Below are 15,787 nucleotides of genomic sequence, written 5' to 3' on the forward strand. Positions count from 1 at the left end.
CTGCTGAAACGAGGCAAAAATTGTTTTCTAGGAATTGAAGTTTCTGAAAGAGCAAAAGGAGGAAATGATTTAGAAATCACAGATCTGTAAAATGAAACGATACAGAAATATCTTTGTTTCTCACAGTGTTCCGGTCTCAGCCCTCATCAGGATTAGTCATTCTTTATATTTTTTAAGGAATAGTTTGACATTTTGGGAAACATTTGATCTCTTTTCTAGCAGAGGGATCAGATCTAAACGACTCATGTCTGCATGATGAACATGAAGCTACAGCGGCAGATAGTCCGCTCAGTTTGGTATAGAAACTGAAAATGGAGGAATCATCCGTTTTGGTAATTTGTCACTTTATATTTCTGTTATAGACGTATTGAACGAACAGGATTTATTATGTTAGGAGGGTTTGTAGTGGTCGAGTGGACAGAGCCAGGCTCGCTGCCCCCACCCTTTTCCAGTCTTTATGCTAGGCTAAGCTAATTGTCTGGTTGAAGCATCATATTTAAAAACCATTTAACTGACATGAGAAAAAGATTAAGTGCATTTCCCAAACTGTCAAAGTGTTCTTTAACTTGAAACACAAACGTTTTGAGGTTTAAGTTCAGTGTGTTCTTGTTGAGTTTGAAAGTCATCAGACGTCTGTGGGATCACGTGTTCCTGTTTCAGACGTGTGTGGGATCACGTGTTCCTGTTTCAGACGTGTGTGGGATCACGTGTTCCTGTATCAGACGTCTGTGGGATCACGTTGGGATCACGTGTTCCTGTATCAGACGTCTGTGGGATCACGTGTTCCTGTATCAGACGTCTGTGGGATCACGTGTTCCTGTATCAGACATCTGTGGGATCACGTGTTCCTGTATCAGACGTCTGTAGGATCACGTTGGGATCACGTGTTCCTGTATCAGACGTCTGTAGGATCACGTGTTCCTGTTTCAGACGTCTGTGGGATCACGTGTTCCTGTATCAGACGTCTGTAGGATCACGTTGGGATCACGTGTTCCTGTATCAGACGTCTGTAGGATCACGTGTTCCTGTATCAGACGTCTGTAGGATCACGTGTTCCTGTATCAGACGTCTGTAGGATCACGTGTTCCTGTATCAGACGTCTGTAGGATCACATGTTCCTGTATCAGACGTCTGTGGGATCACGTGTTCCTGTATCAGACGTCTGTAGGATCACGTGTTCCTGTATCAGACGTCTGTAGGATCACGTGTTCCTGTAACAGACGTCTGTGGGATCACGTGTTCCTGTAACAGACGTCTGTGGGATCACGTGTTCCTGTATCAGACGTCTGTAGGATCACGTGTTCCTGTATCAGACGTCTGTAGGATCACGTGTTCCTGTATCAGACGTGTGTGGGATCACGTTGGGATCACGTGTTCCTGTATCAGACGTCTGTGGGATCACGTGTTCCTGTATCAGACGTCTGTAGGATCACGTGTTCCTGTAACAGACGTGTGTGGGATCACGTTGGGATCACGTGTTCCTGTATCAGACGTCTGTAGGATCACGTGTTCCTGTATCAGACGTGTGTGGGATCACGTTGGGATCACGTGTTCCTGTATCAGACGTCTGTAGGATCACGTGTTCCTGTATCAGACGTGTGTGGGATCACGTGTTCCTCTGCGTGTTCCTCTGCGTGTTCCTGTTATTAGTTGGGATGATTGATTGAAACCAGCCTGTTCTGGTGCCTGATGACTTGGTCGTGTTGATGGCGGCATCGAACCTGCGGCTGCAGTTACAATATGAGCAGAGCGTCCGACTGCTTCCTCTGCAGACATGATATTTGCTCCAGTTACTGCAAATACCATCACACCCCCTGACCCCTGACCCCTGACCCCCCCACCGGCCTGTAGCTTGATCCAGCTGAAGAATGGCTTCTAACGGCAGTCGGCCATCTTTAATGCCTGTTATTAAACTGGACTGATGACATAGAGCTGTGGTTCGACCGGAGTCTCCCGGCAACAAGACTTTTATTCACTAATCTCTGTTGCTTTCCCTCCTTCCTCCCTCCTCCTTCCTCCCTCCTCCCTTCCTTCCTCTCCTCCTCTCAGATAAATGGCTCTTTTAAGTTGGGAGCTGCTCGTGTTCTGTCTGGCTGGCAGATGCAGTGCCTAGTCCCCAGCCTCCAGGACAACGCCAACATGAACGGGACGTCCGAGCAGGCCGACATCCTGCCGCCCAACTGCATGGTCAAGGACCGATGGAAAGTGGTGAGTCGGGAAACCTCCACGTCCTTTAAAAGCTTTCTCACAACTTTATTGTTTTTATCTCTTTTTTTGGAATACCTTTGTAAAATAAAATTATTATAGCTTATTATTTCAATATATTTATAATTGTGCATTAACTTGTTTTATGACTGAAACTAATACCGTGCTTTAATTTATTGTTTTTTATCTACATGTTTAAATAGTATCATTTCATTTAATGTTGATTTTTAATTTGTTAATTCAGGAGTTAAAGTCATTTTTATATAAATCAAAGCTGAGCTTCTATTTGTTTCTGAGATAAAAAGTTACATAATGCAGCTCTAGTTTCAGCCAATCACATCGCAGTGTGGAGCCTGCAGGCCGTTTGCACTTCACTGATCAATTCACTGTGTTCACGGAACCACTGCACGGACACACACACACACACACACACACACACACACACACACACACACACACACACACACACACACACACACTCTCTCTCCAGGAGACTTAATCTAACCTACTATATACCCACTTGTTTTTTTCTTTGTCCCCATAAGAAGATCCCGTCCCCGTAATGTCAGTGTACAAACAGGTCCCACAACATGAGTAATATCTAAATGCACAAAACAAAATGAATGAATCAGTGAATTAAAAGAAAAGGTGGAGAAAATGGAAGGTGGGAGGCAAAATGAACAGAGATAAGGAGAAGAGGAGGATGAATGAAAAGACCATAGAAACAAAGGGATCAGAGGATGAAGAAGAAAGATAAATGAAGAAAGGTAGAAAGAAAAGAAGCCAGAGAGAAACAAAGGAGAAGAATAAAGAAATGATAACAACATGCTGCTTGAAATGGTTGAAATCTCAATTCCACTCTACAACGTGTTTCACTTGTGACGTTGGCTGAAGCCGCAGTTGAATCCTGTAGTTGTGAGAGCAGCGACTCAAACTTTGTCATGCGTGTCCCAGCTGAAGAAGATCGGCGGGGGCGGGTTCGGGGAGATCTACGAGGCCTTGGACCTGCTGACGCGGGAGAACGTGGCGCTGAAGGTGGAGTCGGCCCAGCAGCCCAAACAGGTGCTGAAGATGGAGGTGGCGGTGCTGAAGAAGCTGCAGGGTGAGCGCCAAATCATGTGAAGTACTCCAGTGACATTAGTACACAACATGTGAAGTACTCCAGTGACATAAGAACACAACATATGAAGTACTCCAGTGACATTAGTACACAACATATGAAGTACTCCAGTGACATTAGAACACAACATATGAAGTACTCCAGTGACATAAGAACACAACATGTGAAGTACTCCAGTGACATTAGTACACAACATGTGAAGTACTCCAGTGACATAAGAACACAACATGTGAAGTACTCCAGTGACATAAGAACACAACATGTGAAGTACTCCAGTGACATAAGAACACAACATGTGAAGTACTCCAGTGACATAAGAACACAACATGTGAAGTACTCCAGTGACATTAGTACACAACATGTAGTAAACAGAGGGTAGATGGGATGTGAGTTTTCTTTACATCGAACCAGATGTGAATGAACCTTTAATTCTTTTCTTTTTTCTTCTTCAGGTAAAAACCACGTCTGTAAGTTTATTGGCTGCGGGAGAAACGACAAGTTCAACTACGTGGTGATGCAGCTGCAGGTGAGTCCAGTGTGTGATTGACAGGTGCCAGGGGCTGTTTTCAGGTTGTCCGTCCGTCTCATTCTCGTGAACACGATATCTCAACGCCTGTGACCTCTCAAACACGTTTTGCCTTGTGACGTTATCAGGAACATCTCGAGGGAATTCTTTTAAATCTGGCTCATATCTTCACTTGGACTCAAAGGGACGACAGCTAGTTGGCTTCCACCTACAACCTGGATTAGTTTGTCTGTGTGTGAGCGTCCCTGTGTTTTATGCCGCAGGGTCGTAACCTGGCCGACCTGCGGAGGAGTCAGCCCAGAGGAACCTTCACCATGAGCACCACCCTGCGGCTCGGGAAGCAGATCCTGGAGTCCATCGAGGCCATCCACTCAGTGGGCTTCCTGCACCGAGACATCAAACCGGTACGACGGGCACACATTGTTTCTTCCTGAGCGAAGAGTGACGATAGACAGGAAGTTGATTTTAAGGATTTGACATCTGGGCTGCGAACAAATGACCTCGCAAAACGAGCACATCAGCGTCAGTAAATAAAAGCAGCATTTTTGTTATAAATTAATAAGATATGTTTTTGTGTTGTTTTTCTTCACAGTCAAACTTTGCGATGGGCCGGCTTCCCTCCACCTACAGGAAGTGCTATATGCTGGACTTCGGTCTGGCACGTCAGTACACCAACACCACCGGAGAGGTCCGACCGGTGAGAAACTTTATCGACACCGACAATAGGCCTCGTTCACCAACGGCTGTTTTCAAGAAGCTCCTTAAAACCAACTTACGCAGTTTTTACGAAGATTCACTGAGTAGAACTCAAACGCACACTGACAACTGAAATACTTTAACTTTTAATTCTGCATTTGTATAACAAGAATTAAATTACCGTAAGATTTTATTTCAGTGCAGATTATGATTTACAATAAAAGAAATAAAAGAACATTTAATACGTTGGAATAAAAGAAAGTTGAACACAAGAAATCTGAATAAACAAAACAAACATTAGAGGCTAGCTTCTTCAAAAGAAACCAGTGAAGAGTCAGAGGCTCGGAGGTGCAGGGTGTGTTTACTGCATTGCAGCACATTAGTTCATAGAGTTGTGTCAGTGATTCACTCTGATCAATTATAAATTATATTAATCATTGATCAGATATCTGAAAGATCCTGATGCTGAATTCTGCAGTTTTCTGGATGGAAAAGGCTTTTATTGTGAAAGGGTGTTAAACAGTGTCGTTGTTGGTCGTCAGGACTGGTGGACTCTCTCTCTCTCTCTCTCTCTTTTCATTTCTATCATTCATTTTCTATGTCTCTCTATCTAACTGAGCTATTTTTAGCCTAGTGAGTACGTCAGCTGCTTCCACCGTCAAACTCCTCATAGTCTTCCTCCTCTTCCTCTCTCCTCTTCTTCTCCTCCTCTTTTTCTCTCCTCCCCACATTTACCTCCTCCTCTCCTCCTCCTCCTCCTCCTCTCCTCCTCCTCCTCCTGCAGTGTTGTGTGGCGTCTGTTGCAGTGAGATGAATATTTGATGCTCTTACATGCGTCAGTGGGCGAGAGACCTTAGGCTCTCAGTATATTCTCTCTCTCTCACTGTCCTCTCCTCCACCCATCCTCCATTGTTTCCCAGTGTCTCCCTCTCTCTCTCTCTCTCTCTCTCTCTCTCTCTCTCTCTCTCTCTCTCTCTCTCTCTCTCTCTCTCTCCTCTCTCTCTCTCTCTCTCTCTCTCTCTCTCTCTCTCTCTCTCTCTCTCTCTCTCTCTCTCTCTCTCTCTCTCTCTCTCTCTCTCTCTCTCTCTCTCTCTCTCTCTCTCTCTCTCTCTCTCTCTCTCTCTCTCTCTCTCTCTCTCTCTCTCTCTCGCTCTCTCTCTCTCTCTCTCTCTCTCTCTCTCTCTCTTCTCTCTTCTCTCTCTCTCTGTCTCTCCAGCTGAGTCAGCTTCAGGAGGATCGCCCTCTCTCTCTCTCTCTCTCTCTCTCTCTCTCTCTCTCTCCTCTCTCTCTCTCTCTCTCCCTCTCTCTCTCTCTCCCTCTCTCCCTCTCTCCCTCTCTGACAGAGTGACATCAGCTCTGATCAGGTTCAATGTGATCGTCAGGAGCTGAAGTGACGAGTAAAATAAAGACGAGAGATGTTTTACTGTTGATTTACGTGGAGATGGTTTGAGGAGGTGGAGCCAGAATAAAGTCATCATATGACGAGAATATAGTCGTAATTTTACGAGAAAAAGTCATAATATTACAAAAGCAAAGTGACGGCGCTGCAGTAAATTAATGCTGCGTTTCAATGAACTGGGAAAACCATTTTACTGATGTAGTGAATAAAGTTCCAGGAGACATAATGTCCTTTAATAGATTTGAGATGGGCCCCAGTGGGCGTGGCTGGAGGCGGAGTCATTTAGAGGACACAAACTCGTGATGTGGTGCAGACGGGCCGGAGCCAAACTGCCTCCGCTACTTCCTGTTGGTCAGGAAGTCAATAATCCAGTTGCGGACGGGGCGGAGCTTGGCGTGCAGGCTCAAGGGGATTGGTCCTGTCACAGGATCAGATCTCTCTGGGCTGTTAGCGTGAAGCCGCTCTGAGACTCTGCTGATGAATAAATCATCTGGATGGAATAAATAGATCTGCTGCTTCCGTCTCTGACTGAACCCAAACGTCAGCGAACACAGCGCCTCCATCGGAACTTCATGTTTCATGTTTCACTCGGCCATTTAAAACTCTGCAGGTTTTCCTCGTTGGTTCTGTAGAGTTTCGGTTTGCATGACGTTCAGTCTGTATTGATCATTGATCACCCATCAGTTCTTTTATCTATGATTTACGTTCTGTGAAGTTCCTGTTGCTTTGTTTTGAAATTTGTGTTTTTATTTTCATCCTTTACGTTTCAGTGTTGTGTGTTTTTTTTGTGTTTCTTACAGTTCCTTTGGACTTATGATTTTGACGTGCATGCCTCCCGTTTCTCCATCATCTCCATGGTTACCCAGGGATGTGAGTGGTTTCTATAGCAACAGACAGGACACAACTGCATCACCAGCCAAGTCTTTTATATTATACAAATCCTTTTTTAAATATTTCTTCTTTACTGAGACATTCTAGTTTTGTCAAGCGATTGTTGCTGTAATACTCATTTCAGCCACAGGAGGATGAGCTGCTCCACTTTAGTCTTAATGGGACAAACAGGATTTATTATTTTTTTAAACAAAAGAAAAATATGAACCAAAACAGCAAATAAAAAGCTGGAAAAATGTGTTTCATGGAGAAATCACAGAAAGAAATACTGAACACTTTTAATCCGATTTAGCTCTTTAGACTAGGGTGGTGCTGCACCACTGCCTCTTGTGGTCAGAATGAAAACTACAACAACACACTCCTCCCAGAATATCCTGAAAAATAAAACTGGCACATAAAGATAAAAATCATCCCTGTGTCTGTGAAGGGGTCTAATAATATGTAGGACTTTATATATCTCACACAGACAAATCTATATTTACAGTCAGTTTATCGATTTATATACTTTATTAATTTGCTGTTTTTAAATGAGCTGCAGACGAGTGGAAATAAAAACCAAACTGACGGAGCTGCAAACATTTTTACAAGATCAATAAAGGACAAAAACACTTGAGGCAACTGGAGCGAGAGAAGAAGAGAACAAAACGTCCGTCTTTACTTTCTTCTTTATTTGTTTGGTGCCAGATTTGCCAGATTTTGTTTTGGGTAAATATAAATCAGTTTTAGTTTGAATTATTTGTGTTTGATTTGTTGAGCAGCAGGATGTCATTTAGAAATATAAGATGAGTTACTGAGTTGAGATGAAGACGTTTGTCGACGTCTAAAGTTGTTTGTGGTTGTGTTCAGCCGAGGACTGTGGCAGGTTTCAGAGGGACGGTCCGTTACGCTTCAGTCAACGCTCATAAAAACAAGGTCAGTGACATTTTCTGAAATATGTAAAAAATATGGACGTCCACTCCTTCCAGTGTGATGAGAAATGTTAAATGTTAATGTCAATATAATGACTTAATATCTAATTCTCAGTATTTTCAGATACTATGTCATTTTTTTTAAGTGTTTATTATATTATATATATATGATTTTATATTATATGTTATTATAGCAACAAAGTTTTTAATTATATTTAATAAATATGTTTTTTCTGTAGACAAATCCCTGTTTGTTGCTGACAAGTGATGCGAATGTTCTATCAAAGACTTTCACAAATATAATGAGGTGTTTTTATCAGTGTTTTAACATGAATATCTGACGCACTTTCATAATTATCGAGAAGAAAAAGTGTATAAAAAATGAAGAACTTCCCTTAAACGTCTAAATCAGAAGCTTCATCGTCAGACTCTACATTTACCGTTGTGTGTTCCTCCAGGAAATGGGTCGCCATGACGACCTGTGGTCGTTGTTTTACATGTTGGTGGAGTTCGCTGTCGGACAGTTGCCATGGCGAAAGATCAAAGATAAGGTAACGGTACCAAGAACTAACTCCGCTTACACAAAAACCATCCGGTCACTGCTGCGCTAACAACAACAAAATGGCAAAAATTAATTCAGACAATATGGCACTGAATTGTAACTTGTGAACACCAGGTTATTTCTAAATCAATTATAAAGTTAAACCCGAAGGAGTTCAGAGTTATTTTGGCAGTTCTTTGTGCTTTTGATTTTGCCTTTATATTCCACTTTAAACTGTTCTTACTGTTTTAAGTTGTTTCACTTTTGACAAAGCATATCAGAGTACAAGCTGGTGACGTTTCCTCAGGAGGAGGTGGAGACCAAACACAGAGATAAAAGAGACGACACACTAGACACACCTACTTTATTAGATAATATGTTATATGTTTGTTGCTTGACCAACAAGTTGTTAAAACTATCAATGAATGCAGGTTTCGCTGCTTTACAACAAGATTCCACCTCCTCGTTAACCAACTAAATTATTAACAATATGGGACGAGTTGATTGTTATTTTGATGTAGATAAAATATCACAAACTGTAAATAAATCCTAGTCTGCGGCTGAGAGTGTTCTTTGTTCTCTTTATTCCAGGAACAAGTTGGTCAGATCAAGGAGCGTTACGACCATCGGATGCTGCTCAAACACATGCCTTCAGAGTTTAATATCTTCCTGGACCATGTCCTGGCCCTGGACTACTACACCAAACCAGACTACCAGGTACTCACTGTAGAACCATGTGCGGTCTGTCTGCGTCTTTACTTCAGGTTAACGAGTTTGTCTCCTCTTTCTGTCCAGCTGCTGATGTCGGTGTTCGAGAACAGCATGAAGGAGCGAATCATCACGGAGAACGAGCCTTTCGACTGGGAGAAGGGAGGGGGCGACGTCACGCTGTCGACCACTGCCTCCACCCAACCACAGCACAACACCCGACCCACCGCCGCCATGGTGGGGTAAGAACCAACTAACCAAACCACGAGCAACATTAGTGACGCCTGCAAAACCAGAGCTGAGCGTAATTATTCAGCATAATGTCCGACACCGTTTAACTTAATGTCGCTGCGTTCCCACTTCTCAGATAAACCAAAATAAGACCCCAGACTATCAAAATAAGACAGGTATTAATAAACTCAAATTATTCTGAAAACCCCTGTTGTCTCTCATCAGAGTATGATTGAGTTAATCATCTCGACTGTTTGTTGAAACGAGCAGAATAAATAAAACATACGACACATTACAACACTTGTGTATGGACGGTTTCTGTCCCACAGAGCCATCGTGACGCCAGTTCCTGGAGATCTTCAGCGGGAGAACACCGACGATGTTCTGCAGGACGAACATCTAAGTGATCAGGAGAACGCCCCCCCGGCCCCGCCCAGTCGAGCCCCCGGGGAGACGGGTGTCCAACACACCGGAGAGACGGGAGAAGCCTGGGAGGACACAGACTTCAACCGCAACAGACTCAGGATCAGCCTGAACAAGGTCTGAAGTGAACAGTGTTGGTAGTAAAGCTGTAAAACATGTTTGTGCTGGTGTAACCAGAAACCAGTAAAGTAATAGTCATGAATTATTTATTCATTATCTATTTTATTCCATCGTTGGATTCCTTTGATGATAAAAACTGAGTTGCCAAACAATTTATTTCCATTTTTTCTTTCTGTCATGCTGTCGATCTTCAGGGGGCTCAGGAGGAGGAGGTGGGTCGGGCGGTGTGTCCGGTGTCGCCAGTTCGAGGCGGAGCCCCGGAGTCACCGACAGGTCAGGGTCGGTCTTTACGGTATCGCCGGGTCAACAGCCCTGAATCTGACCGGCTGTCTGCTGCTGAGGGTCGGCTCGACGGCTACGGACAGAGGTGACGTTAAACTGTTGCACAGCAGGAGCTTTCAGGGCTGGAGTCTTAAACACAAGTTTAAATGTGAAAAACACACTGTCCTCACTGTCTTCGGTGAATTTAGAGTCACAATAGTTTCCACATGTCTGTCTGTGTGTCCTCCAGGTCTAGGATGGACATCCTCGGCTCCCCATCTCGTCACGTCTACTCCTCCCAACCTGCACAGATGCTGTCCATCGACCCCGGTTGCCGTGGGGATCGACAGGTCAGTGGTCGCCAGGAGGTTTCGGTGGCGTCCGTCGACCAGGAGGCGCACAGCAACGCCTTCATCCGCTCTGTACCACTGGCCGAGGAGGAGGACTTTGACAGTAAAGAGTGGGTGATCATCGACAAAGAGACGGAGTTACGAGACTTCCAACCGACCACATCGGGGACGACTGATGAGGAGCCGGAGGAGCTGCGTCCCTTAGAGGAGCAGGAGGAGCGGAGGAGGCTCAGGGCAGCAGGTAACAGACTCTGCATACACCTGGACATTGACAGAAACTAAGAGAAGGCTTGCCAGCCACATGGTTCTGCTCCAAGACAAACACAGACGCAAATCTCTTAGAGTCACAAAACCAAAACCCCAAACACTAAGTAAACGTAGTGATAATTGAAAGTCTGTTGCCACCACCACCCTCTTTACACCCTTTTCTTCCTGCAGGAGGGGAACTGGTGGTTCGTCCAAAGACTCACACCAGGGAAAGCAGCCGAGGGATGCTAACGCTAACAGAGGAGGAGGCGTCGAGGAGGAGTGGTGGGAGCCCCGCCCAGTCGCCCTGTCACTCGCTGCCATCAGGACGCCCCCGTCGGAGAGAGTCGGATCCCACTGGACCTCAAAGACCGGTAAGAGAACCAGCCAACCAATCACAGGAGAGCTGAGCTCTCTGACGGCATGTTGGTGGACAGATGAGCGGCGTGGAAGGCTGCTGTTTACATCCGTTACTCTGACGACCAGCTGTCTATAACAGACACGGTCGTAAGAGGCGCTGTTCAGCAGCTACTGCTCCATTTATCTGTCGTCAACATGCAGCTTAAAGGGATAGTTCACATCAAAATAAGAATTCACTTATTATCTACTCACCACTATGATGGAGGGGGCGTGAAGTGTTTGAGTCCACAAAACACTGAGGGGGAAACAGTGCTGCAGCCAAGGCGACCTCTTCTTCAGACGTAATAAAACAACAGAAAAACACAACATGCCTCCATGCTGCTCCTGTGGTGTCATCAAGTGTCCCCAAGTCCCGACGGTCAAATTCCACAGGAAACAACGTCATTTACACCGAGTTTTTAGCCTTAATGTCTCTGATATCTTCCTCGGAGGCGTGTTCACGTACCCTCGGGCACCACGGAACACGGCACACACTCTCGCCCCCGGGGTCCGTGTTCGTGTGGCTACGTCCGCTAGCTTTGTGTCGTGTTTTTTCTGTTGTTTTATTACGTCTGGAGAAGAGGTCGCCTTGGCTGCAACAAAGTTTAGCCCTGAGACTCCTTAAGTGACTCAAATAATTCACCCACCCCTGCATCGGCATCGTGGTGAGTAGATGATGGGTGAATTTCATTTTTCAGTGAACTCTCCCTTTAAAGGACAAATCCAGCGTGATCTGAGGTACTGCCGATTTCCAGGTTTCTCTTCTTCCAGCAATATTGATCATTCAGCTACGTTTGTACTGTGTCAAACGGAATAGTTTCTAAGTTGCAGTTAAAAATGTAGCTCCTGACCAAGGGGCTGTCGGTTCAGTCCTAAGACTCAAAGACAGATCAGGAGGTAATGAGGCGTTTTCCCCTCAAGGTTCAACTCCTCCTGCTGTTCACGTTCTTCATGTAGGTTTTGTGAATGAAGTTCGTCATCAAAGGAGACGATGCTCATATTTTCATTTCATTGCCTTAAATAATGATGAGCCAGCTCTGCATTTGTTCAGAGATCAAAGCTGTTGTAGCACTGTTACCTTGTTTCTATGGCCCAGTCATTAAAGGGTGGTTTCCTCCGTGTAACAATACTTTCTTATTGTTAAACTTTCATTGTGTATTTTACTTCAAAAGTGTGGAAACGGTTTCTCTCATCAATTATTTATTATATATATATTATTATTGCATTAGTAGGTAAAGTGCTTTGAGATAATGTATAATGGGGTATGTTGCTATAAAAACATAATTTAAGTTCTCTGAAACTGGATTTTTTAAATCAAGAAATATTAATCAAATAATGATTTAACAATGGTAAGAATCTGTCCTACAGTGATAGTAAATTGTCTGCGTGGTCATGAAGGAGTCGTAAACAACTTTTTGACCACTTGTGATTTGCTGTTGAAGATAATGAGCTAAACTTCTGGGCTCATGCTGGATTGTCTTTCAAACGGTGAAGAAGGCCGACGGACTCCTGCAGGAGTTTGTCTGCAGATGATCGCCTGTCACACGCACTCGTTGTGTTCGCAACCAAAACCTTCCCCCTCTTAAGTGAACGGTTTATCGAGTGAAATATTCACCACGAGACAGAGACCAAATCACCAAGTTACTAGAACCAAATATTTCCCGAAGATCTACGGAATAAATTTGTTGTGCTCATGTAAAGGAGCCAACGTTAGCATTAGCAGAAACATTTCAAGTTCATCCGACTTCATTCGTTAACTCCCCAACTTCTATTCTTATTACGTCTTTGCTTCTACTGAAGTTAGCATGCTAACCAGCGTCTCGTCACTTAACCAAAGTCTCAGGGGATCTGTAGTTAATGAAAATCACAGATCCTGATTCATCTTGAAATGTCAGGATCACAAACACTGATGAATAAACTGTGAACAGATTCTATAAGAACAGAAGCGAACACAACACTTTAGTATCCAGGTGGCTCTGAATAGTTTTAACTGTATTGATTGAACTAAACCTGACCTGACAGGTTTGGTTCAGTTGTAACATGTAGCTGCTGATTTACTTTGAGCCTGGTGATATCAATGGTTTGATTTTTCCACGACTGCCTGTGACACATAAAAGCCTGTTGTTGTCGTCCCGCTGTGTGAAAGGCGCGGCCATCTTTTCCTCGCCACTGGAACTGAGTGTTAATCTTTCTCCCATTTCTTTCTCCGGGGTTAAATTCTGAATGAGTGAATGTGAAACAGCTGCAGCTGCCATGATGTTTATATGTCAGGATGTTGATGATGTTTCATCCTCTGTTGCTCTGCTGTGTTTTCTCTTGTTCACTGACACATACGAGTGACTCTGTTTCACTACCTGGTTACACACACACACACAATCATACTGATCCTGTGGCTGCGTTGAGCAAATGTAAATTTATTACAAACAAACCAGGGTAAAAAATGAAGCCCAGTGTCCCAGGAACTAACCTCCATATTGGACTCATACGTCCAGTACCAACGTTCATTGGATGTGAGAGTCTGACTTTCTGTCCTGTCACATGCCTGAAATTGAACAGCCCATTCATTCTTCACTAACCGTATCCAGTTGCCCACCCATAACATGATGGTTCCACAATGCAGATGCTATGTGCAGATATTGTAATAAGTTGATATTGAATGTAATCCAAAGTTTTGCAGAATCGGCCAATACTGATGTTCTTAGGGTCGTAAAAATGATTCTTTGGTTTCCCCTCGTGATGACACAGCAGCTTTTTGAATGAAAGCTGTGATGTGTGGGGAACACTTGATTTTTCGTGGGATTCTGTTGTGCTGGCAATTTCAGAATTGTTCTTGTTTAAAGAACGTTTGCGAAAACACATTTAGGAATGTAGCCGTGTCGGACTCAGTAATAAAAGCAGCTTCTCCCACAGTCCAGCAGAGGGAATGTTTCTTTGTAGGCGGGAAAGAAATGTGCTAGTCGTGAGGAAAGTAATACAAACTGTGTCCAAATTCAGGGGCTGCGTACTTTGAGGCGGCAGTAGAAGGCGACTACCATATTGTCTCTTTTTGAAAGCTCCCTTCGAACACGTCTGTGTCCTTCAGCTCCCAAGTAACGATGGATCCACCTCGAGGATCCTCCTTCTCGGGCTAACATGGCCCAGGATTCAGTGTCAGAAACAAAGCTAACAAGCTATGAGGGTGGCTGAGCTACATAACGTGCAGCAGCTCAAAGTAGCTACAGATGCAACGGTAAGAGCGAGACAAGCTAGTTATGCAAACAGGAAATCGTCTGTCGGATCTTTCGTGGACTGAGTCCTCTGAAGGATGCGGCCCTGAGAAAAGTCTCCTTCATTAACATAGACAAACGGCCTCTGCCTTGACTGGTTGGGTTGGGAGGAGGGAAACGGGGGAGGGAGGAGAGGTGTGGTGCTATTGCTACATAGCCAACGTTAACTAGCTTTAGCTGCTGTTTACCAATTTAGCCCAAAAAGTTCAGCATCAACCTTCTGTCCTTTAATTGCCAACGTCTGCCTCCAGTGGTGGAAAGTAACGTCAGTCGATTCTTCAGCGGAGATTAGTTTGGAGGAACTCGTTGTCAGTTTCTTGTCGACTCTGTCGGAGACGTCGGTTCGACCTGAAGGTCGTTTCTGAGGTCGTGGTTTGACACATTTCCTGCTCGGTGGTTGTTTCTCTTCGCTGAGACAGTTTTTTCTTTGGTTGCAGGACTTCCTTGTGATTTCTGCGACTTGTATCTCTCACTGTTTGTCAAAGATAGTAACTCAACCTCATGCTGCATCAATCGCAGCTGTATTTTATTCAAACAAAGCCATGAATGTCTCTTTTTAAACAATGTGTATATGACAGGAGTCAGTCCAAGTCCTAAAATCTGTTTACTTTCATGATCCTGGAGAAAAGTTCAGGATTTGGAAACTGTCAAAAGAAAATAGGTCGTACATTTTCAAGGTTTTATTCAGGGTTGAATGTAAGAGCAGCCTGCTGCTTGGCCACATACACAACAACAGTGTTTGTCACCTCGACCATATTTTATATCATAAAAAGAGCAAAGTGTTTTCAGTCAATGTTTCAGTTGAAAGGAGAAACAAAGTTTTTTAAACTTTCAGGATTTCTCGGACTCCTTCAACTAAAGATGAAGGTATGAAAAGAGAGTTTATGGATTTAAAATGTATATATATTTGTTTTCACAGTTTAATCTACAAAAACAGACACAAAAAGAGTAATTTATGTGCTAAATGGTAAAAAAATGTTCTGATAAACAGATGAACTAATAAAACTAATAAAACAGGAACCAAGTTTATCTCGTTGTCATGGAGAACCAAACCTGACACAGTAATAAAAAAGTATAAATGAAAATGTTTGATTGATCATTTAATGGACACTAAAAGAATAAAGCTGCAGCGTCGCATCACACCCACAACATCCTGATGAGTCCTCCCAGTAGTGGAGCTCAGTTTGTCCTGGGGGTGGCGCCAAAGGGGAAATCATGGAACTATTCTTAAATCTTATATCTCACTGGTTCATCCTGAAGGGACCAGGAATTTAATCAGGACATTTCATTACATTAGATGTTTTTCATTTTTTTCTTGTGTGTGCTTGTGTATTTTATGTCCTGATGGTGGCGCTACAGAAAAGGTCAGGGGGTGTGTTCACCAGAATCATTTAGGATCCAACTGGGGAGTCTGACTATGCACAGCAGGTTTCAGGGAACATCAATGTGGAATTATTGAATTTCACATTTGTTTTTACATTATGTTTAAATCTTAGG

At 43.7% G+C, this 15,787-nt stretch overlaps 1 protein-coding gene across 4 annotated transcripts in view; it reads left to right on the plus strand.

Moving 5' to 3' along the window:
- Nucleotides 1–15,787, plus strand: part of ttbk1a (tau tubulin kinase 1a) — a 35,278-nt gene that overhangs the window by 6,653 nt on the left and 12,838 nt on the right. For all 4 annotated transcript variants that reach the window (XM_035141965.2, XM_035141976.2, XM_035141956.2 and 1 more), the window contains 13 exons: nt 2,050–2,208; nt 3,160–3,307; nt 3,778–3,851; nt 4,115–4,255; nt 4,444–4,548; nt 7,684–7,749; nt 8,204–8,296; nt 8,878–9,003; nt 9,082–9,236; nt 9,555–9,765; nt 9,963–10,135; nt 10,280–10,620; nt 10,818–10,999. In XM_035141965.2, coding sequence (XP_034997856.1) covers nt 2,101–2,208; nt 3,160–3,307; nt 3,778–3,851; nt 4,115–4,255; nt 4,444–4,548; nt 7,684–7,749; nt 8,204–8,296; nt 8,878–9,003; nt 9,082–9,236; nt 9,555–9,765; nt 9,963–10,135; nt 10,280–10,620; nt 10,818–10,999 — 1,923 coding nt within the window. In that variant the 5' untranslated portion in view covers nt 2,050–2,100. The remainder of the gene's footprint in view (nt 1–2,049; nt 2,209–3,159; nt 3,308–3,777; nt 3,852–4,114; nt 4,256–4,443; nt 4,549–7,683; nt 7,750–8,203; nt 8,297–8,877; nt 9,004–9,081; nt 9,237–9,554; nt 9,766–9,962; nt 10,136–10,279; nt 10,621–10,817; nt 11,000–15,787) is intronic.

Source organism: Hippoglossus stenolepis, chromosome 2, assembly GCF_022539355.2.
Source record: "Hippoglossus stenolepis isolate QCI-W04-F060 chromosome 2, HSTE1.2, whole genome shotgun sequence".
NCBI classification, from domain to species: domain Eukaryota; kingdom Metazoa; phylum Chordata; class Actinopteri; order Pleuronectiformes; family Pleuronectidae; genus Hippoglossus; species Hippoglossus stenolepis.